At 40.5% G+C, this 22350-nt stretch overlaps 1 protein-coding gene across 8 annotated transcripts in view; it reads right to left on the bottom strand.

Moving 5' to 3' along the window:
• Window positions 1–22350, bottom strand: part of foxp1b (forkhead box P1b) — a 116487-nt gene that overhangs the window by 63630 nt on the left and 30507 nt on the right. For 6 of the 8 annotated variants that reach the window (XM_088309303.1, XM_088309307.1, XM_088309312.1 and 3 more), the window contains 2 exons: window positions 22160–22231; window positions 6144–6312 (listed from right to left, as the gene is read on the bottom strand). In XM_088309303.1, coding sequence (XP_088165429.1) covers window positions 6144–6302 — 159 coding nt within the window. In that variant the 5' untranslated portion in view covers window positions 6303–6312; window positions 22160–22231. The remainder of the gene's footprint in view (window positions 1–6143; window positions 6313–22159; window positions 22232–22350) is intronic. The other 2 variants (XM_088309304.1, XM_088309306.1) reach the window with 1 other exon arrangement.

Genomic DNA, 22350 nt, shown 5'->3' with positions numbered 1-22350 from the left:
AATGCAAAGCTGACTTAAATTGGGACATACTGTTGAATGAAAAAAAAAAAACTTTTTAATTGCTTGGATAAAAATATGTGCGTCTCTGAATTGCCTGCCCACCAATCGAGTGTGAAATTACACAAGCAAGTCATTTTGTTGTGAGCCGCATATTTTCCAAAATGTGTGCCCGTAAGCAAGATTTTGGAACGATTGTGACATCACAGTCAGGATGACTTCGTAGCGGCTGCACACGCGCGGACAGCATAGCACGCTAATTGACAAGCGCAACTTGGCGGCGGCGTACCGCCTCCACTAATTAAAATACAATCAGTGCTTTGACTTTCGCGACGTGGCGCGGCATTTGGTGTATTTCCGTTTCAAACATATTAAGATACGCGGCACGTTAAAGACGTATCAAGACATGTGTGAACTCTTTTAATTTGTGAAAAAGCGCATCATTTGTTTCCTTTACCTCATTTACTACCATTGACGGCTAAAGACGTCAAAGAGACATTTTTTTACTTGGCTGGTTGTGAATGAGTTCATGATTAAACACTAATCACTTGAAGTTCTGTTCTTCACCTTATTGCGTACGTTAATATTAATATTAACTTAATATTTTTTGAGCATCCGGGACAGACCCGCTGTAGATCTTTTACTGTCTTCAATGTATTTCTTTTTTTTTTTTTTGCCAACTTTAGTAACATTCTGTAGTTCCATGACAAAAAAAAAATAAGAAAAACAAAGCTAGACAAGATGACATCGTCCACATCAAGGTGCAACCTTTCAAAAAATTGAGGTCAATTCCCAAAGTGTTTGAATTTCGAGGTTGCACTCTCATAACATCCTTATTTTTCAAATAATTCCTATCCCTTTTTTTTTCCGCCATCGCTGTGCATCTGTGATTAATAATCAGATCACACATCAATTGCCAGAACCAGCAAAGAAATTCAGCCTGTAATAAAACTGTCATGTGCTGTGGTATAAAGACAGATGTTGCCAGTTGTGTGATAACATAATTAATCTGTTCTGTGAGGGATTCCATGAAATTATTCAAATTGGACGAGCACTATCGTTTTACCAATAAAGCAATTTAAGGCAATATGCAGTGTCATAACGCTGATGTTATCCTCTTTCACTGATTTTTTTTCCAATAAGCTGCATGCACAAGTTGTGATATTGGGACAATATGAAAGAGAACAGGCGGAGATACCTGAGAAACCCGGAGGATTCGCAACCAGACTGGGGACGAATTATTTCAGAGGGATCGCGTCCGTTTCGGTCCAATAATAATACGTGGCGTTCAAAATACATGCAATTGGATGGACGCGTCGACTCGCAAAAATTCACGACTTTTAATGATCAATTATGGCCTGAAAAGTCAATAATGCTAAACTTTTGGGATATTTGGCGGCGATGGGTCTAAAAAAAATATATACTAAACTGCTACTTGGTGAAACCCTTCAACAATTTGCTGACAAGGTTCAGTTAAAAATAGCCGCCAACATGAGCCAAAAGTCAACTTTAGTCAAAATTAGTAACATGTTTGAATTTTTGCCACAAAAAAAAAACTCGACGTTAAAAACGCAAATAGAAGATTGCCCGTGAGATGAGAAGTAAGGGTCATAGAACTGGTCAGTGAATTTATTCATAATGGAGGATTTTGACGCGCTTATTCCAAGTTTGTTTGTTTTTTTTTGTTTTTTAAATTCCACCAAAATGGCGTGCTGCTCCTCAAAGTACAAAAAAGGTTAAACGCCATGGTGGCGTGAACAGGAAGGCCTTTTATACGTAAAATGTCTATAAGGAAGACCACTGAAGACGATGGAGTCTGCCTTGGCCGTCTGGATTACGGACTGCAGGAAGAAGATCCGCAAGAATTGGAAGAAAACCGCACAGGAAATTCCATATGGATGGCGTCGTCTCTTGCATTTTTTGGAGTCATGTTGTAAAATAAATTGTAGATTTTAAACTATTAATTACGGCATCATGACTATAATACACATTTTTTTTTTTCAATTTGTAATATTCTTATACCGCAGCAGAGTATCGTATAAGTGATCGTCGGCATGTTAAGGCGCAAACGGCATCTAACTACATCACCGAATTTACCGCTGGAGCTAATTTTCAAAATTCTGGATTAATTGTTTATGTGTCAGAGTGTAATCATACGGCAAGGTTTGCGGCAAAGTCCTGGAAAAGCTTGACAGGATCGCTGGCCAATGACGGTGGGGCTGAAAAGTGCAAAGCCTCCGCAGGGAATCACGTATGACTTGCATTATGCAAAGTGGAAATCTCTGCCCGCTCAGCTCTTTCTGGAGCCGGTTATGCGTGTCGTTCTCTGTTCTCTCGACACGCAATACTACGACCATCTTGGACAGTCAGTAAGGGGGGGGGACAAAAGACTGATAGAGATAGCAATGTGTGTTTGTAGCATTGAAGAAAATTAGAAAAAAAAAAAAAAAGAAAAATGGGACGAGAAAGACATAACCCCTCAACTTGACAATTTTAGCTTTTTTTTTTTTTTTTTTTTTTTAGACATAACCCCTCAACTTGACAATTTTAGCTTTTTTTTTTTTTTTTTTTTTTTTGGGGTAATTGGGTCTAGTAAAAGGATAACACTCTTGTTGTCCCAGGAGGTCCACTGATTTAAAAAGCAGAAGGATTCACACTGGCTCGAGTGTTTTTGTACGATTGTCGACAACACTATCTTCACTTCCTCATGAGAGCATTCAGTAACTAAACCGCAGCTTCTGCAAAACAAACATATGCAGATTTGGAGGGAGTAAATCTTGTGAAAGCATGTCGGCGCACGCCCAAATGGAGCAGCATTTTAAAAAAAAAAGTTCCAACTTTGTGCTTCAGCTTGAAGTCACAAACTGATGGCCGAACATTCTCCCTCAGGATTTTTTTCTGCAAAAGATCGGAATTTGTAGTTGCATCAATCAGAGCACGACGTCCAGGTCCTGAAGCAGAAAAGCAGCCCGTTTGGATCATATTCTTTTCCTGTACATTTTTGTCTCCTCGGTTTTCACGATCATGACAACAAAGTGATGGACCAATTCTTCGGAACCTTGGCTGATAGAATACTTAGTTCCCCAATTTCTTCAAAGAGATATTTTCTCCAGCCTTTCTATTCCTCTTCAAGCCGCGTTTGAATCTTATATCATGAATAGACATGCTTGAGTTAAGCTTATGGTCCACTTCCCCCAGATCTGACTCGTCGACAAGATGAATTCCCCTGTCAAAATCAAGATGATCAAACAGATTACAATTATTTCACCCCTATCTTTATTAATGAGTACTGTCTTTCATTGTTACATTGCCTAATAAGAATAAATGATATGTCACTGCCAGGTTTGTTAGGCCTTCCCACTTAAAGGAAATCTACGACAATTGGATTGGAGTATGAAAAGGATTTGAGATGAATCTTTTTCTTTTAAAAAAAAAATATATATATATATATATATATATATATATATATAGTTTAAACAGAATGCTGATGTTTTTGTGAGGATATTTGATAGATGTTAAGAAAAAAAGTGATACGGCATAAACAAGTTTTAAAATTAAAATGGCTCGAGAATGCATCACAGATGTGTGTGCACGCTTTCTGAACAAGTTCCTGCCAGACAAACCACCTCCCCTTTTTTAACTTTGACCTTTCTTCTTTTCAAGATGTTCAAAAAGGCCCATTTTAAAAGCGTTCTCTCGCCACCATAATACCAAACACTGCAGTGAAAGAAAAAGAACATTAACGTAATTTCCGGACTATAAAGCGCACCCGCATAAAAGCCGCAGCAGCTCTTTGAAAAAAATTGAGATTCACAAGCCGCACCAGGCTATTTTGCTAATTAAAACAGAACAGACCGAAAAGAAGAAAAAAAAAAAAATCAAGATTTATTTTGTGTATTTTCTGAACTCTAGAGCGCCCCTACTGGTGCAAGAAAAATCCACAGAAAAGCCGCACCGCTGTATTAGCCGCATGGTCCAAAACCGAGGAAAAAAGTAGCGGCTTTTAGTCCGGAAAGTTTTTTGTTGTTGTTGTTTTTGTCGATTGTTGGAATCAATTTGGGCATTGTGACTCCTTACGAATGAACAAAATGACAATTGACACCCCCCCCCCCCCCTCGTGCGTCTCCACTACATCACATGCAACCCAGTTGTCTTTGCACAGTGAACCAAAGCAAATGCCTCTGGTGAAGAATGAAGGAAAAAGTCAACAGGAATTAGGTTTCAGCACAACTGTTTACTCAAGTGTGGCCTGCAGTTATTGAAACTGTATCCATGCTTTTCTCTGACTACTGCAGTAATGAATTCAGGATGGCTATGAATTTCTCACTGACGACTTATTCCTCCTTCGATGGAAAAAAAAAAAAGAAAAAACGGGGCCCGAGATGCCGAGCTGACAGAATGAGGAGACGGAGCAGTTCTCAAGTGGCCCGAAGGCCGAACACCAAGACTGAAGAGTCGGCTACTTTTAGACAAACTTTCTATTGTGACCGCGACTAAAAACCATTTGTTCCCAATATGATACAATTTATCTGGAATTTGTCAAATTGTTGATTGTCCTAAATCACGACATGCATCATTTTATGTCACCCTATGCATATTATACATACAAATGCATATATTTCTATATTATATAATATATTATTTATTAAATAAATTTAAAAAAATCTAAATCTTTCTCACAAGATGCATATTGATTGAAATACAATATTTCCGTTCGTAGCTGCTGCCAGATTTCTAATAAAAGTCGACTGTACACCTAAGCACTTATTTTGGGTCTTTCCTGACTCTAATTCACTTTAGCAATTAGCACGCTTAGCGATTAGCACGTTTAGCGCCTCCTCGGTTTAAAACGCTACTTGCAAGCGGGTTAGTTTATTTGTCACCACGGAGGAGATGATCCGCATTACACAGCTCGGTGCTGCCGCTGTGCACGGACTTACAAATAGAATAATTAAAGTCAGTGCGGCTGCTGCGCAAGCTAGCTTAGCACCTAGCATTCAAGCAGTGGAGAAATTAATTACGGGCGACACCGCAATGCTTTTTGTTTAATTTGTATGCCGCTAGTTAGTGTGACCTGCTTCTTGTGTGGGGCACAAGAGCCATTTATAAAAAAAAAATAATAATAAATCAATAAAAAAATGCAGCTTTGACGATCTCAAAATTGCCGTTCAGTCCTATTTCTCATTGCTAATAACATACGGCTTTCCGCTATGATTACTCCACCAACACATGACTTCATCCCTCCAGCATCAAAAACAAGCCCGAGTAAGACTTAAGTACCCCGCAAATGTATTCGCAAGTGACTTTTCAAAGCAGAACAAAATAACCGCCTTCCTTTTGCCATCAGACTGATTGTCCCGAAAGCTCACCGAATCCCAACGCTGAATGAGCGCTCGCTTGTTCATCTGCAGAATTGTTTGCTCTCTCCGAGCAAAGCGTTGACAGATGCGCTGTGACAAGAGTCAGCTGCACACAGCCCGCGCATCATCGCCAAACAGCTCCTGACAACAGCCCTCGCTTGCCCTGTCGGCGAGAGCGAGATAGCAGAAGACACCCTGATCTTTTCAATGTTGTTTCCTTAAACACGCTGTCGTGTGCCACACATAACACTGACACCAACAGAAAGAGCCTGTCTTTCCGCTTCCAAAACCGAGATGGGAGAAAATGTTTTGGGCCGCGGTGACAAGCGCACTCTGCACCTCATCGGTTAACACATCCGAGCGTGGCATTTCCCTTGAGTGCAAGCTTTGTTTACAATGATCCATAGAATCAGAATGTAGATTTTTTTTTCACCCCTCCCACCACTCTCAACTGTCAACAAAATCTTTTTGCACCTACACACTTAAAATATGTCCGAACATCCCTATAAATATTTCAAAAATGCAGATGCCGCATGCGACGGTAAACACATTTGCAAGCAAACACAATCACACAGAGAGAGCACTTCCCCTTATTTAAATATTCAAAAAGTGCCTCAATATACATAAATAATAATAGTAATGTGTTTATGTACGAGATGTACTTTGAAGATGAATGAAATATTAATTGGCACTTAAAGAGGTGGCGTGGTCCTGCTGATGACACGTCTTAATAAAGTGAAGACAGGTGTGAAAGGGGCGAGGGGGGCTTGGGGGGGTTCGCTCTACCTGGTACTGCTGAAGATGCACAAGATCAGCGGCCGTCACTTCCACTGAGGGCGTCGCGCTCTTGCGTTGCCCTTCCTCGGAATCCTTCTCCGTGCTTGCGCCTCCATTTTGATGAAACGCTCCATTACTTGTTGTCGCCGTCCTAGATTCTTGCATCATGACTTAAAAACTTGCCGAGAGAAAACAGGGACATGGAAGGGTGAGGGGGAGAGAGAGGGAGAAAGACAAGGTCAAACAGCTGTTAAAACACAGCAATCAGCTTGTGTTACATCTCCAGGACAAAATATAAACACGTGTCATATCCTTCCTTTCCAATTTGACTTTTATTGCAGATCGCCATGTTGCTCTTTGCCTGCCTGTATCTTGTTTGTTCTTCTTACGCTGGTATGGAAAATATGGAGTCAAACCGGGGTTTTGTTTGTGTTCTCCGTCACAAAGTATAAATACGGTTGCTCTTTACAGGACATATCGGCGAGGAACCCCAGCCGGAGTTGAGTTAATGCAGAAGAGCCCAAGAAAACAGTGGCCCTCCGAAACAAAACACGTTCTATGGAAATGGATATATTTACTTGCGTGGCTCCCAGAAGAACCACTGCTCAATGCTCTTTTAATGGGAACCAGGGCGTGCCAAAACACTTCCATGAGAAACATCCAAAGCAAGGTTGAGGGAAAGCAGCGCAAATTCTCCAGGGTTCTTTCATTCACACCAAAATGCAGTTTGGAAGATAAAGAATTCCAAAGAGAAATGTTGGCGAAGGATGTTGTCGTTCAAATTGAAACGGAACAAGAAATTTGTGGGTGCCCTACGCTCACCAAGCAGGTCACACTAACTAGCGGCATACAGACTTATAAAAAAATAAATAAATAGCCTCTTTGCTATTGCCCGAAAGTAATTTCTTTCGAGCCTGCGTGAATGCTAGGCGCCAAGCTAGCTTGCGCCGCGGCCGTACGAACGTTATTTGTCCTCTATTCAAGTCTGTGCACAGCAGCAGCAACGACCTGCGTGATCCAGATCTTCTCCTTCGTGGTGACAAATAAACCACCCCACCAACAAGAAGGCGCTAAACATGCTAATCGCTAAAGTGAAATACAGAGCTGGGAAAGACCCAAAATAAGTGCTTAGGTGTCCAGTCAACTTGTCCCAGAAGTCTGGTAGAACCGCGTTAGGCCGGAGAGCCAGGGGCTACCAACAGAAATGTTGTATATACAATACGTATCGAGACAGAAAATAAGACGACGGCTACGTTAGCAATTTAGCAGACGCCCTCAGACCGGAACACGTAAACGGCTGACGTCATCATGACAGAGATTCCATGTCAAACATATATTAAATATTTATCATCACATCAATCATATTAGCATGATTTTGCAATAAGTTTTGAGATCTACACAATAAAGTTAAAAAAAGATAAAAGTGTCAAATGTGAATGTGAAAGCCTGGAATGTTGCTTTAATGCTCCACAGGCTTCCGACAAAAACATCCCTGGAGGTTCCTCATTTTCCTAGCAGGCATGCTTGTCGGGGGTTTGACCGGACCTTGACATAAAAATAGCGCAAAATTATATATTTGAATCAATTTAGCTTTGACATTTCATCTGACATTCATGTGTCCTTGTATTATTACAGTCATAGCTTTTATTGTTTTTAATAATTTTCTGTCATGTTTATCAATGTCACCGTACATTGTCAAGAAAATCGTAAATGGAAATCGCAATATCTGAAAAAAAAAATAAACATTTTCCAAATCCTTGTGACACTGGTTTGTCTCAACACCTCTATATTATTATTATTTTAATTTTTTTTACAGCACCAGTTGCAAGCCACACTGGTGCAACTCACCAAACCTCCAAATTGCAGGTTAATGAAGCCGACCAAGTCAGGCAGAAGCAAATTTACTTGCCTGATTAATTATTTATTTGAAACTGAATAATTGCCTTTAAAACACAAGGCCTCATCATGAAAGCCGGGGAAAATGGAACTCAATCCAGATTTATGGGCTTGCATTTAAGGCGTGTCATGGGAGGGCCAACGCCGTGGCTTGGACTGAGCGTCTCTCTCTCCCTCTCCCTCTCCCTCTCCCCCTCCCTCTCTCTCTCTCTCTCTCTCTCTCTCTCTCTCTCTCTCTCTCTCTCTCTCTCTCTCTCTCTCTCTCTCTCTCTCTCGCTCTCTCGCTCTCTCGCTCTCTCTCTCTCTCTCTCTCTCTCTCTCTCTCTCTCTCTCTCTCTCTCTCTCTCTCTCTCTCTCTCTCTCTCTCTCTCTCTCTCTCTCTCTCTCTCTCTCTCTCTCTCTCACTCACACACACACACACACACACACACACACACACACACACAGCAGGTCGAAACAAGATAAGATACAGACATACCTCAACACTCAGGCTGACAGACAGGAAATTGAAGTTGACAACTTGTCACAGGGAATATGTGCAAAGCATAGGTGAGATAGTCATCTCCACGTAACATTATTCAAAGGAAAATAAACAGCACATTCCTATTTAGGTCATGATTTTCAGGAAGTATCTTGTGAGCCACAAGGAACTTCCGAACCCAACCTAAATGAAGTACAGTATCTGCTACAAAGCCCAACCTCGCCAAGAGAGTCATCTGACTCTGTGGCCTGTGCTGGTTCAGTGGTGTGTCACCACACACACACACACACACACCCCCACACACACACACTTAGAGGCCTCTCTGAACAACCTACAGGCCCCCGTTCCCGAGGCTGAGACTACTCCCTCTCCAGACAGATGTTGACCCAGCTAACCCTTCCAGTCTGGCATTAACTCGCTCCATAATGGGATTTTCTAAACAGGCAGTGACCAAAAAAAAAAGAATACTTTGGCATGGGGACACATCGACTTACAACTCCATCTACAGGCCATTGCGCACTTTCTCTCCTCCTGAGGCACCACATAAAAAAAAGCCATTCACATAAAATTAAACGCCATTTGAGATAAAGCATGTGATGACTTCAATCCGCCACACTCAGTTGGAGAAGAGGAACTAGTATTTTTCCAACCATGTTTAACTAGTTTTGGGAAGAAAATGAATCAACGGAAATCTGTTAGAGGCGACATCCATGCAAAATGTTACGTAATTAGAAGAGAGAATCTCAGTCACAGTCATCGAGAGAATGATCAGGGAACATTTTTAAGGGATGCAAAACTAGACTCACAATAAAGTTGGCAAAAGGCGAAAATGACGCCTACATTTGGAACGAGCAGTGACGAAGGGACAGCTAAAATTAATTTATTTTAATTGATGAAAAAAAAACATAAATCTGCTCTTATCATTAATTCCATCATAGAATTAGTCAAGGTTGCAATAAAATAAAAAAAAAAAGAACAAAAAAAAAAATAGACATCAAAACATGGAAAAAAAAAAAAAAAAAGGACTGCAGCCATCGAAAATATTAAGCAGACTTGAGAGATGCACAACAAGAAAAGCAAAGAAAGCGATGCCACCTCCCGTAACTCTGCTTTAAATTGGCCTGCCGTTTTTTTTTTCTGAATATATATTTATTTTCACCGATCGCAACGGACACCCATGTTTTGTGTGCTTTTCCGATGTTTCACATGCTTATAAAGACGACTGCGCAGCCGTAAGTATAGGTCAGGTGTCCAGAAAATAGACAGTGCCGTGACTGAGGTAAAGAAAATGGCACTTCCTGCTCCAAAAACAAACATACTATGCGCATAAAGAACAAATCATAAAACCAGATTTGCGAGGTTGAAATTATGGCCGGCGATATTTATACAGTTAACCTTTGAGCTTTTTCAAAATACCGCATATGGAAAAAAAATATTATTAGAAATATTAAAGACTTGCCAAGTAACAGAACAATTTTGTACTGTGAATGCAAAAATGTGCCTTTTAACACGGCAACCACTTTACTAATTAAAACAGAACGGACCCAAGAGAAAAAAAAAAAATCTAGATTTATTTAGCGTATTTTCTGAACTGTAGAGCGCCCCTAGTGGTGAAAGAAAAATCCACCGAAAAGCCGCACCGTTGTATTAACCGCATGGTTCAAAATTGAGGAAAAAAGTAGCGGCTTATCGTCCGGAAAATACGTTATCCCTTCGCTCTTTTTCAAATTATGAAAAAAAAAAAAAAGAGATGACGCGGCCAGAAATCAAATCCAGCTTGTGGCATCTCAAGCAAAGGCACAGTCCCCTCAAGGTAGGCTTGGCTTGCAACAGCTGTGCTTTGACCCTTCTCCAGGTTGTGTTTTTCCTTGAATGCTCCTGACAGTCAAGCCCCAGCAGCCATCTGCTACGATTCAGTCCGTTCTCACACAATCCTTGTTTACACAAGCACAACAACAAGAGCACAAATCTCGAGTGAGATAAGGACACACAAAGGAGGGCGCAAAAGGCGAGTCAGTCACTTTGGAGTTCAGCTCGCTTGCTTGTCTAGACAACACAACAATCTGGACTAAAGGTGCAACGACATAATGTTCCGCCTTTTGCTGTATTTTGGCTCCACATGCTTGGGAAAAGTCGCACAACACATCATGGAAAGTGGAAGAAGCAGCTTGAGGAAATGTTTTGCGATATTAGAAATGATGCGAGTCAAATTCCAAAAGCATCGTCACAGGCCACCCTCGGACGTTCTCTGCTGTGTGAAAACCGAAACACCAATCCGTCGGTCCATCTCACGCTCCATCCTCCGCTCACTCGTGATCAAGACCCCAAGCTCCTTCAACTCCTCCACTTGGGGCTGGATCTCACCCCCGACCCGTAGAGGGCACCCCCCACCGGCTTTTTCCGAATGAGGACCAAGGTCTTAAATTTGAAGATATTTTTCCAAAGAGGACCAAAGTTCTGGGCGGCACGGTGGCCGACTGGTTAGCACGATGGCCTCACAATGCAGAGGTCGTGGGTTTGATTCTGGCTCGGCCTTCCTGTGCGGAGTTTGCATGTTCTCCCCGTGCTTGCGTGGCTTTTCTCCGGGTATTCCGGTTTCCTCCCACATTCCAAAAACATGCATGATAGATTGATCGAACACTCTAAATTGCCCCTAGGTGTGATTGTGAGCCCGGATGGTTGTTTGTCTCTGCGTGCCCTGCGATTGGCCGGCAACCCGTTCAGGGTGTCCCTCGCCTACTGCCTGAAGACGGCTGGGATGGACCAAATCTTTTCTCAAACGAGAACATTACACCTGCCAGCCATTCCAACGCCAACAATATCTCAAGAAAATGTCAAAAGAACTCTCACTTGACAACAAACCGGTCTCTCATCTTTACATACAAGAAAAGGAGATATGAGGACTTCACACCCGTACGCACAGAGCAGCGGTGTGTTTAATACATTATTGCCGTTATGACTCCGGTAAACGGGAGACGCAGGTTTCGTGTTGATCAACAAACACTTCTCCTTGCAAGCATCATTTCATATTAACCAGGTGGAATGTTCCGCTGATATCCTCAGAGACTTTCGGGGCAAGCCCAGTGTAAACGGGTCCTGATATGCGGGGGTGTATCTTTAGGGAATCGTAGCTGATGCAGATGCAGCTTGGGCTCGGAGAAACAAGATCAACAAAAAAAGTGATTCTTCTGACATTTGAAGACTCAATACGCCGCTGGGCAAGGCATTCATGGAGATAAAAGCCGGGCGATGGTTGCGGTGCGCGGTCAACAAGGTGGAAACATACCAGACGCAGTAAACAGTGCATCCTCACAGCACAACAGCGGGAACTTGCAAAAAAAAAATAAAAAAAACATGCTAAACATTGACTTGGTTTAATGATTCACTAACTACAGGAAGTTCAAGCAAACAACTCAAGATCCTGGATGTCAAATGACTCCGGAGTTGTGAAGTCATTTCTTACCCAGCTGCAGTTAGAAACAGTAATCCATGCCTTTGTTACATCGGGGCGAGATTAGTGTGATGCGCTTTGGAGTCAGCCAGCCCTCCATCAATCGCTTCCAACGGGTCCAAAATGCGGCTGCTGGTTTTTTAACTGCAGCTTGTCCGACAGATCACATCACCCCAATCTTGGCCTCTCTTCACTGACTCCCAGTGCACCTTAGAGGTCGCTTTAAAATACTTCTGGTCGTCTTCAAGTCCCCCCCTACGCACCTCAGGTCTGCGGACCGAATGCTGCTGGAGGTACCGTGGACTAATCGCAGCCACAAGGGGGGATCATGCCTTTTCTGTTGCCGCTCCTTCCCCTTGGAATGAGCTTCAATTAAATGTTCGGCAAGCCCCGCCCCCTCTCTGTCCACTTTTAAAACTTGTTTATATTCTTTAGCTTTTGACTCAACATGAGAATGTCGCAGTTCTGCTGTTCTTCTGGTATCTATTGTTTGTCTCGTGATTTTATATTACAGCATATGGAAAGTGCTTTGTTGCAGCTGCAGCTGTTGTGACATGTGCTTTATAAATAAAGTTGCCGTGTATTATATTGTGGGGGGAAAAAATGGTTTCCACCTTGGAGTGACTTTTTAGATTTAGCAAACTTGTAAAATTTACTAAAAAAATGTACTTTGAATTTTTTAGTGGAATAACTTTAATCGGATTTTTCACTCCCCATTATTTTTACAGTGCACAAAGGCCAACCTCAAGAGCAGTTTTATGGTTAACATAAAATAAAATAAAAAAAATCAGTCATCTGAATATCAAGCACCTTAATAGATAAGCACAATCAAAAAAAAAACAAAAAACCACACAAACGGTTTCATAATGCAGACTCTAAACTCTACCCAAGTAGTAAATACTCGCACCACTTTGTCTCTGCGCAGACAACAAGTCGACATCAAGGCCCACTGCGCCCAGACGATGACAGAATGTAGCAAAGTAAGGCAGGCCACGGTATTTTTAGTCCAACTAGGGCGGACAGAGAGTAAGCAAATAGAAACGTCTAATGAGTTTCGATCTGGTTGGACGCGTAATTCTGGGATTTGAAGCCTCTTTTAGGAGATGTTTCTCAGCAACTCTCCTTCATTTGACTTTGACGATCTTGCCCGCCAACACGGCAACAAGAGGGCAGAGAGCACAAAATAGGAAACGTGATTTCTGATCACAAGGCCAACGCACGGCCAAGTGCAGACCTCAAGTTGATTGAACCAATTAGACCCGGAAAAGCGCCATTAGCAAAGACAGAAAAAATTCTAAAACATACCTTCGGTCCCTCCCCACCTTTGGGGATCTGAAACGCGACTTATTGTTTTAACATGACTTCATCCGTGTCATAATTCTAATCATCTTGCCACAGGGTGTCCAAATGCAAACTTGTGGGGATGAAATCTGTCAAATGGATTTTCTTGGGAAAACCAAGGTCAGCCTTAACGAACTTGTCTAATTAATATTTTGTCCCCATCTTAAGTCGGGGACAATATTATTAGAATTGTTGTCTTTTGGGACAATGAGTAACCTAATCATTTTTTTTTTTTTTTCCTGAAGTTCAGCGGCACTTTTGTTATCGTAACACACCTGAAAAGCTCACCCTAAAACGCCATTGGTGTTTGATCGGGAAGTCATCAGTCACGGCCGACGTATTTATGACGGTCACTCGATTCGTATTGCGATCAATTTGCTATCGGCCTCGCCCACGTGCGCGACACACACAGACGCCAACCTCCGTCGTCAACCTCCGGCTTACCTGTCTATTTCTATTTAGAAATAGTTTGGTTACTTCATAACTCATTCACTACCAGCCGAGTAAAAAAAAAATAAAAAATCAATAATAAAGGATCTTTGACGTTTTTAGCCGTCAATGGCAGTAAATGAGTTCATGACGATTAGGGATGTAACAATTGGATTCTCAGTCCCCGATATCTTTACGATTAGATTATTTCTTATTTATTTTCTATGAATTTTTACATCCCTAAAAATGATTCATGACTTTTAGAGGAGCGGCGGCTCGCGGAGTTGCCCGGAACCGGAACGTGGTCAGATGGGCTTGGAAGCCGCGTTTTGTACATGGGCGACAAAGCCATGACCTCAACTAATGTTATCTCAATCGCTTGGTCCAGTCCAAATCTTGTGTCAGCCGATCACAAGCCAACTTCCAGGCCGAGCACATGATCGCCGCTAGCTTGTTCGCTTTCAGACAAACTCACGTTTGTGAGCGCCCGTAACAAAATATGGCCCAAAAAGTACAAGGACACGATTGATTTCCTGGACGAAAACATTCAGGCACAAAACGCTTATAGAAAAACCTCGTTCGACTGACGACGAGTCAGTGTCGTCTAAAAATTGTTCCGCAATCATTTTCAATCAGGCATCGAATTGTGCTCACTTCATCGGTGACTTCTGAAATCACAAATCATCTCCAACAATACACCAGACAATGAATCATGTTATTATTTTAAAAGCCACAACTTGAGAACGGACAAATGGAAGAAAGTCAGGCCAGATGTCGACTGAAGGACAAAATATCAAAAAGCGTCCTGACATGGATTTCTTCGTTTTAATGGTGTCAGTTTTGAACAACTTTTCCATTTGATGTTTTCTTTTAAATCCAGTCCTTGTCAGGAGGACACGTCGCAAAACGACAACATACAGTGGCACGAAGGCAAGGACATAGTTCATCATGACATTTTCTGCAATTCCCAACTGATTAGGGTCATTATGTTGGAGGCCTGATTTATGTTGTCATTTCCTCTCAGCGAGCCGGCATCAATGAATCTTAATGAATTGGTAAATAAGGGTGAAGATTACACTGTGTGACACTGAAACATTTCTCACCCTCAGCTGACGAGATTTATGTGGCCAATTAGAGACCAACAGAAAATTGTCCGGCAAAAAAATTATATTCTTGATGATATATAAAAAAAAAAATAATTAAATATGCTGGAGGATTCTCAGGGAAGGGCGATTGTGATACCAGTGCTGAAGTCCATAAAGCATCCTGCGCGGCATATTATTATTATTATTATTATTATTTATCAGAAGGGTACCAAGCATTTTCTCCACGTATAATCCGCATTTCTGGAATTAGGTTGAAGCATAAGAGTACATATCGCCACCTGTTGGTCAGTAGAAGAAATGCTTTCGGTGACAATTTCCGGGAATTTAAAACGAATATATGAGCCAGATTTCGATTTTGTGTCTCATGCTCAAATCTATTTTCATTTCAGAATAAAAACTTGAAAATTAATCTTGTTAGATTTATCCTTACTTGTCCCAGAAAAAAAAATGGCTGTTTCGGTATTAAAACAAAACTCAAATAACGAGTCGTCTTCCTCTTTTTAGTCTCGGTTTTCCGACGGAATATTCAATGACCAAAAGCGACCCCACGGGAAGTCCATTTTTTTTTGTTGTCAAATAAATCACAATTTGTTTCTGTTTTCACCAAAAATACGACATTTTATGGTTTGTTCTATGACTGTTCCGAATGCGAACTGAAGCGCAAAGCTGAAATTCAACCTCGGTGCCAAATCGTGAATTTTGCTCTATCGTTACGGCCCGAAGCAGCATTTATGATTATTAAAAAAAAATGATTATAATTAAATAAAGTCATCAATTTCACCTGTTGCTTTTTCTGGACGTCATTTTTTATCAACTGTGGATGAAAGACAATGACGCCGAAGCACGCTTTCCAGCCGGCGCAAAATATGAATAAAGCGAGCTCACTTATTAAGAGCAACTTCTTAAAAGAGCACTCAGGAGGCTTTATGGACGACGTATTGCGACTCGATTTAGTGCGGTAAGCAGCTGTCGACATCAAACAAGCCGGTGCGCTATTAGGCGCAGGAGCTGAGGGACGCGCTGTGAAAAGGAGTGGAAAATTCAAGCTGAAGCAACACAGGAAAGGGCTTCATTTACTGGCATGTACAGTATGCAAATGAGATTACGCTCAGCTTAACTGCATCATTTATGTCCATAATAACAGCATCATCATTACGGGGCTCAAATTAAATGACATTGTAATTAGCATATCAAAGTGATTGGTTGAAGTTGAAAACAAATACGCCGTTTTGTTAATGAGCAACGGCAATTGGAAACATCCAAAAACAAATATCTGCATCTCTTTTGAAAGACGGGAAAAAAAAAAGAAGGGAGGGGTTAATATTCCTCCGAAATGACATATCCGTCTCAGTTTATGTGCTTTTCAGAGCGTATGGCTGGATGGGGGTATTTTACCTGCAGAGCTCAACACACTCAGAATATATTTCCCAAACTCGAGGAGATCAAAGATGCAATTTCCCACACTTGCCACTTCCTGAAACGCATCAATAAAAATACAAAAATCACTTCACGCGTGATCTTGAGAATGGAGGCGGCGTCAACGGCTTAGAGTGACTTCCATATCACGAAAAAACAGCGCCGCTCCGACTGTCATAACCGCAGAAAGTCCAAATGCACTCCGGCGTCGACATTTGTGCCGTCAGATTTAGCCCGCGAGGGTTCTTTGAGACGTAAATGTGCAATGTTTTCCATTGGAGCGCTCGAGAAATTAAACTAAAATAAAAAATAAATAAATAAAATGAAATAAAAAAATTAAAATAAAATAAAATAAATAAATAAATAAATAAAAATAAATAAAAATAGATTAAATAAATAAAAATAAATAAAATAAATAAAATAAATAAAATGAAATAAAAATAAATAAAATAAATAAAATGAAATAAAAAAAAATTAATAAAATAAAATAAATAATTAAATAAATAAAAATAGATGAAATAAATACAAATAAATAAAATGAAATAAAATGAAATGAAATGAAATAAATAAATAAATAAAAATAGATGAAATAAATAAAAATAAATAAAAAAGTCACTTTTTTCACGATTATCTACAAGGTTGTGTTTATTCGTGACGCATACTTTTTTTTCTTCCTCCCCTGCACTTGCGTTCCCAAATTTTTCCCCCATTCTGGCGAGAAAAAAACAAAAAGCAAACAACTGAACTAAAAAGACAGCAGTGATCAGAAGTGCACTCAAATTTCCAAGATGTAGCATCTTTATTCTCTTCATTAAGAAATCCATTAAAATGCCTTATTCCTCGCAAGTATTTAAAAGATGTGCCTTTCAAGGTAAAGCGAGAGCAAATCCTCTCCATCAGCTAATGACGCCACTCATTACACGGAGAAGCTTGCTAATGAAGGCGCAGTCGCTGCCCGATCCCCTCACCCCACATAAAGCCCGACCAAATGCTAATATCTCACTTCTAATTAAAGGCATTTCAAGTCCAAATGCACCTCGACAGCTAACAGTGGGCTTTTTTTTCTATATTTCGATATATTAAAAAAAAAAAAAAAAAAAACAGCACCCAGAGATGTGCTGGAGCAGCATTTCATTAATTCATATTTTTTTTAAAAAAACCTTCAGTGCTGCATTTACTTTCTGCCTTAATTCTCTGCTCGATTTACATTAGGAGCTTTGTGGTACCAATTTTTAAGTGCGCGTGGTGTGCTCTGCCATGAAAACACGGCGCGATGTTTCACAGGCGGAAATCCGGCAAAGTGAATTGCGAGAATCGGATGGATGCCTTTACGGTGTTCACAAATCATCCATCCATCCGTGATGTGCGGCGCTTCTCCTCACGAGGGTCGTGAGGGGTGCTGGAGCCGATCCCAGCCGTCTGCGGGCAGCAAGCGGGGGACACCCTGAACGGGTTGCCAGCCAATCGCAAGGCACAAGAAGAAAATCACACCCAGGGAAAATTTGGACTTTCCAATCAACCTTCAATGCATGATTTTGGAATTCCAAACTTTATTTTTGACCACAAAGACATTTCTCATCATAGTTGCACTCTAATCCGTATTCCTAAACGTCGGCATTGTCCATATCGTGCACGATTTGACGGGGAGAAGTAAAATTCATGAATCGAAAGGTCAGCGTTCTGAGCATAAAGCATGCCGTCCGTTTGATCCCGGACCGAGTATTTTCCCAGGGATTCCACGCTGTGTAAATCACGCCGTATGACCTTCTACATTCCACATGTTGTGCGCTCCCGCTCATCGGCAGGCACAGATCATGCTGGGCAAATATCATAAACGTGAGGATTTTAGGATTTAAGTGAGGTTGCCATCTACCTCCACCAGCTTGGGGAAAAGAAAGACTATGCATCTGATAAAGCGAGATTTCCTCGGCCGCTGACCTCTTTGCCAAAAAGTCAGGAAGACCATTCTCAACGGATTGCTCGGAAAAGAACAGGCAGCAGCGGGACCTGATGGGTCATATTTGATCAGGATTTGACTTGAACACCGATCATGCAAATGTTTAAAACGCTACAAACGCAATGGTAAAAAAAAAAAACAAATTAAATAACATTGTTAAAGTGGTATTCATTTGACATGAATTTGAGGAATCTATCAAAATTTTTTATTTAAAAGTCCAAGTGCATCGAGCAAGTAAATGCCAATAGACTGCTTGTTTATAAAAGGGAACGATATTTGAATTCATCCATGTTCGCCTTTTTTTTTAATAACTTATTTTAATACATAATTATAGTGTTTAAAAGAATGTGATTTTTTTTTTTTTACATACAAACATTTTCGTGTTTTCTCCCCGAAATAAATCGTTTAATAATCGGAATTATTCCCCAAATAATCGTGATTAGTATTTTTATTTTTTTTTTCATAATCGAGCAGGCCTACATTCTCCCATAACTAGTTTGCACCCCTCACACCCCCAAAAACTTGTTAGCTGTCTGCTTTTCAATCCTGGAGCATGTTTCTTGGTCAGCCATCTTTGTTCATCGTCAAAACTTTCAACGTTTTTTGTTTTTTTTAATCTGCAAAATTAAATTTAAATTAATTAAAAAAGGAAGTTTCCATCTGTATTAGAAGTCCTCATACCGAAAAATTCCTCTTATTTATTGAATTAACCTTATATCTCGAGAAAAAAAAAACTCTAGAGTGCCATTTTGTTTTGTACAAGCTTCAAGAGTGGGCCAAGTAACAGCGACAGTTACATAGCAGCCCACTCCACCCCCTCCCCTCGCCACTTCTACTAAATAACCCAGCAAACGGAGACCCATCCGTCAATCGCCGCATAGCTAACACCAGGCCACGGACGGAGATCAATAGAGCGATAGAGACAAATAACGACAGAGGAAAAGGCAAGCAAGACAAGCGGGAACACACGATTGGACGTCTCACAATCGAGAATGCTTACACAGGGGAGCCTCAGTCAAACACAAAAGAAGGCCAAGTACTGTAAGACGAACAAAGTCGCACCATTTTGCCAAGCGCTGACATTTGTTTCGTATTGTGCAAGTGGCAGCTGAAAACGTCGCGCCCGGAGGGCCTCTCGCCTCCGATGTGGTTCGGCTTTGACACACGAGGGGGGGGGGGGGCGGGGGGGTAACAATATTAGGAAATGTACGTTAAGGTAAACAAAAACATTGTTGGGCAAGAAAGGATGGAAATGTTTCAGCGAAAGGTGTTGCACTGCTGTAAAAAAAAATAAATGAAGATCCCCCCCCCCAAAAAAAAAAAAAAATATATATATATATATATATATATATATATATATATAATTTTAAAAAAGAGAGAGATGTTTACGGTCATTAACGCCAAAGATATTACGCTGCTCCAATTGCAGATAAAAATAAACATAAATGAGAAACTTATTCATATTCTGAATGTATTCTTAAGCTCACATCTCAAAATGCAATATTTAAAATTTACTTTGAAATACTGTCAGGACTGAAACAGTCAAAAAATGAAGCAAAAAAAAAAAAAAATCTTCCTTGTTTATCTTAAGGAGTGATTGTTGTATTTTTGTCATTATTCTCCTTTTTTATCAGTTGAGACAATATGCAGGATCTGTCGTGTTGCGACGTTCTACTAGTTGAATCCATCGCCTCCAAATATTTTCAGACGCAGGTAGCCGGCCGGATGATAACGTGTGAGACCAAAAGTGTGAATGCTCTTTTTGAAACTGATAGAAAAATAAATTGATCCTCAGCAAATGCATTTTCCTTCCCAAAAGGACATTTTCTTCAAGATGACCATCTATACAACAAAAAAGCAATCGGTTCGACCTCCCGACACATACAAGAACACCAAATAACGCGGTTGACTGAAAATACAAAAAAAAAAAAAAAAGAAACAAAGCTGACTTTTTGTTTGTTTGTTTATGTTACAGCAGTTTCTTTTTTTTGCCTGAAAATGTGTTTAAATCAATTAATTTTAAAGTCAAAAACAGTTTTGAACATTTCAGCATTGCAGGCAAAAACGGAAAAATGCAGTACAAGAAGTTTGACGTTAAGGAACAACAATAGCAGACAACAAGGTAGGGCTGCTCGATTAATTGAAATTCAATTACGATTGCTCAACGATTACAAAATTGGCATCATCTTAAAAATGATTATATACATATATACATACATACATACATATATAATATATATATATAATATATATATAAATATATATATATATATATATATATGATTTTATGAAACATTGTTAAAGCGTTCTATTATTATTATTATAACATTTTTTACTTTTTTTTATTTTAAAAATAATTAGTTTTATCAATGTTGTTTGGTCCAAAAGAACTTAAAGTGCTTCAAATAATTTGATTTGTCTTAATGTTATTTACATTTTATTTTTTGTTTTGTTTTGTACCCCCCCCCAAAAAAACATTTAAATTATCATGATTTCAATTATGACTAAAATACTCAATATTCATATTTTTTTTCATAATTAAAATAACGTAATAGACTGAATGTACTTTTAAGCGAGCAATCTGCCCACGCATCACTGAGTCAACGTTCCAACTTCTGAATTTAAACGGTCGACATGCCAGTGTGTTGTTCCAGAAGGCGGCGCGATTTATTATTCGGGGGTAAAACATCAGATAAGAAATGCAGCAAGCGACGAGTTGAGTTGTTTGGAAAGCTTTTCCACTTCTTGTGGTCTCAGTCAAGGACTCAAGCAAGTTGTTGCTTTTCATTTTTTTTTTTGCTTTTGCTTTCGTGTTCACTCCAGCCAATATTTGCAAGACGATCATTCCGCCGTCCAAAGTGGCGTGCATTTGCTTTGCCTCTTCAGATTTTACACAATGGCAGCCACGCTGAGAGAATAGATGAAGGTACTTAAAGTGCAGCAACGACACTGCAAGTGACAGAAGCGTTTCACTTTCTTGCCAGAATCACCCCCACGAGGCACTTTTGCCGCAACTTGTTTATTATCTTCCAACCTAAGCATAAACGATTAAAGAGCTTTGTGGAAGCAAAGTGTTGAAATGCATTGAAAAACAGACGGCGGTAAATGCCGCTGAATGAGGAGCTTCGCAAGCCAAAGACTAATACGCGCCCATTTCACTTTGGTGCTGATATAAAGAAATGACATTTCAAAGCAGGCAGTAAACGCAACAAAAGTCAATTTAACGGAAGCCGAAAGGTGCCCACAATCTTGCAACGGCTTCAAGTCATGTTGTCTATTTTTGCACCGATGATTTTGTTAAGGAACGCGGTAAAATTGGCCAGTTAACTTATTTAACGGTGCATTTATAAATAAAAATTCCTCTCTCCAACGCCGTGGCTTGGACTGAGCGTCTCTCACTCTCTCACTCTCACACACTCTCTCTCTCTCTCTCTCTCTCTCTCTCTCTCTCTCTCTCTCTCTCTCTCTCTCTCTCTCTCTCTCTCTCTCTCTCTCTCTCTCTCTCTCTCTCTCTCTCTCTCTCTCTCTCTCTCTCTCTCTCTCTCTCTCTCTCTCTCTCTCTCTCTCTCTCTCTCTCTCTCTCTCTCTCTCCTCTCTCTCTCTCTTCTCTCTCTCTCTCTCTCTCTCTCTCTCTCTCTCTCTCTCACTCTCACTCTCACTCTCACTCTCACTCTCACTCTCACTCTCACTCTCACTCTCACTCTCACTCTCACTCTCACTCTCACTCTCACTCTCTCTCTCTCTGATTTAGACTATTAAAGGGAGCGAATGGTCGCGGTCGACAATTTTGTGATAAAGCTGGAGGGTCGAGGCCAGACGGGTACCGAGTTTGCGGTCAAGTGCCCAGTTCTGCTTATATGCATATATGCATGTTTATTACAATACATAAGGAAAAAACGCACAGCATCAAAGATTCCCTTGAAATGAATCAGGGAACATCTCTTCTACCTTGATGAAGAGCTTGCTCGTTCAACGCAATCTTCTCTTCCAGCGTTGGCAAAACCCTGAATGCAACCGCCACTAAAAAGATGGAAAACAAAGGTGAGACATCGTTGGCAGTGCAGCCGGCAACTTTTTTTTTTTTTTAAACTTTATGGCATCTCTTATTTTTTTTTAGGTTTATCCTCATGTGAAACTTA

The sequence above is a fragment of the Idiotropiscis lumnitzeri genome, chromosome 11 (genome assembly GCF_059441095.1).
Source record: "Idiotropiscis lumnitzeri isolate Australia: NSW breed Sydney's pygmy pipehorse chromosome 11, RoL_Ilum_1.0, whole genome shotgun sequence".
NCBI classification, from domain to species: domain Eukaryota; kingdom Metazoa; phylum Chordata; class Actinopteri; order Syngnathiformes; family Syngnathidae; genus Idiotropiscis; species Idiotropiscis lumnitzeri.
Note: the sequence above shows the minus strand (reverse complement) of the source record. Positions and strands in the feature narration are given on the sequence as shown.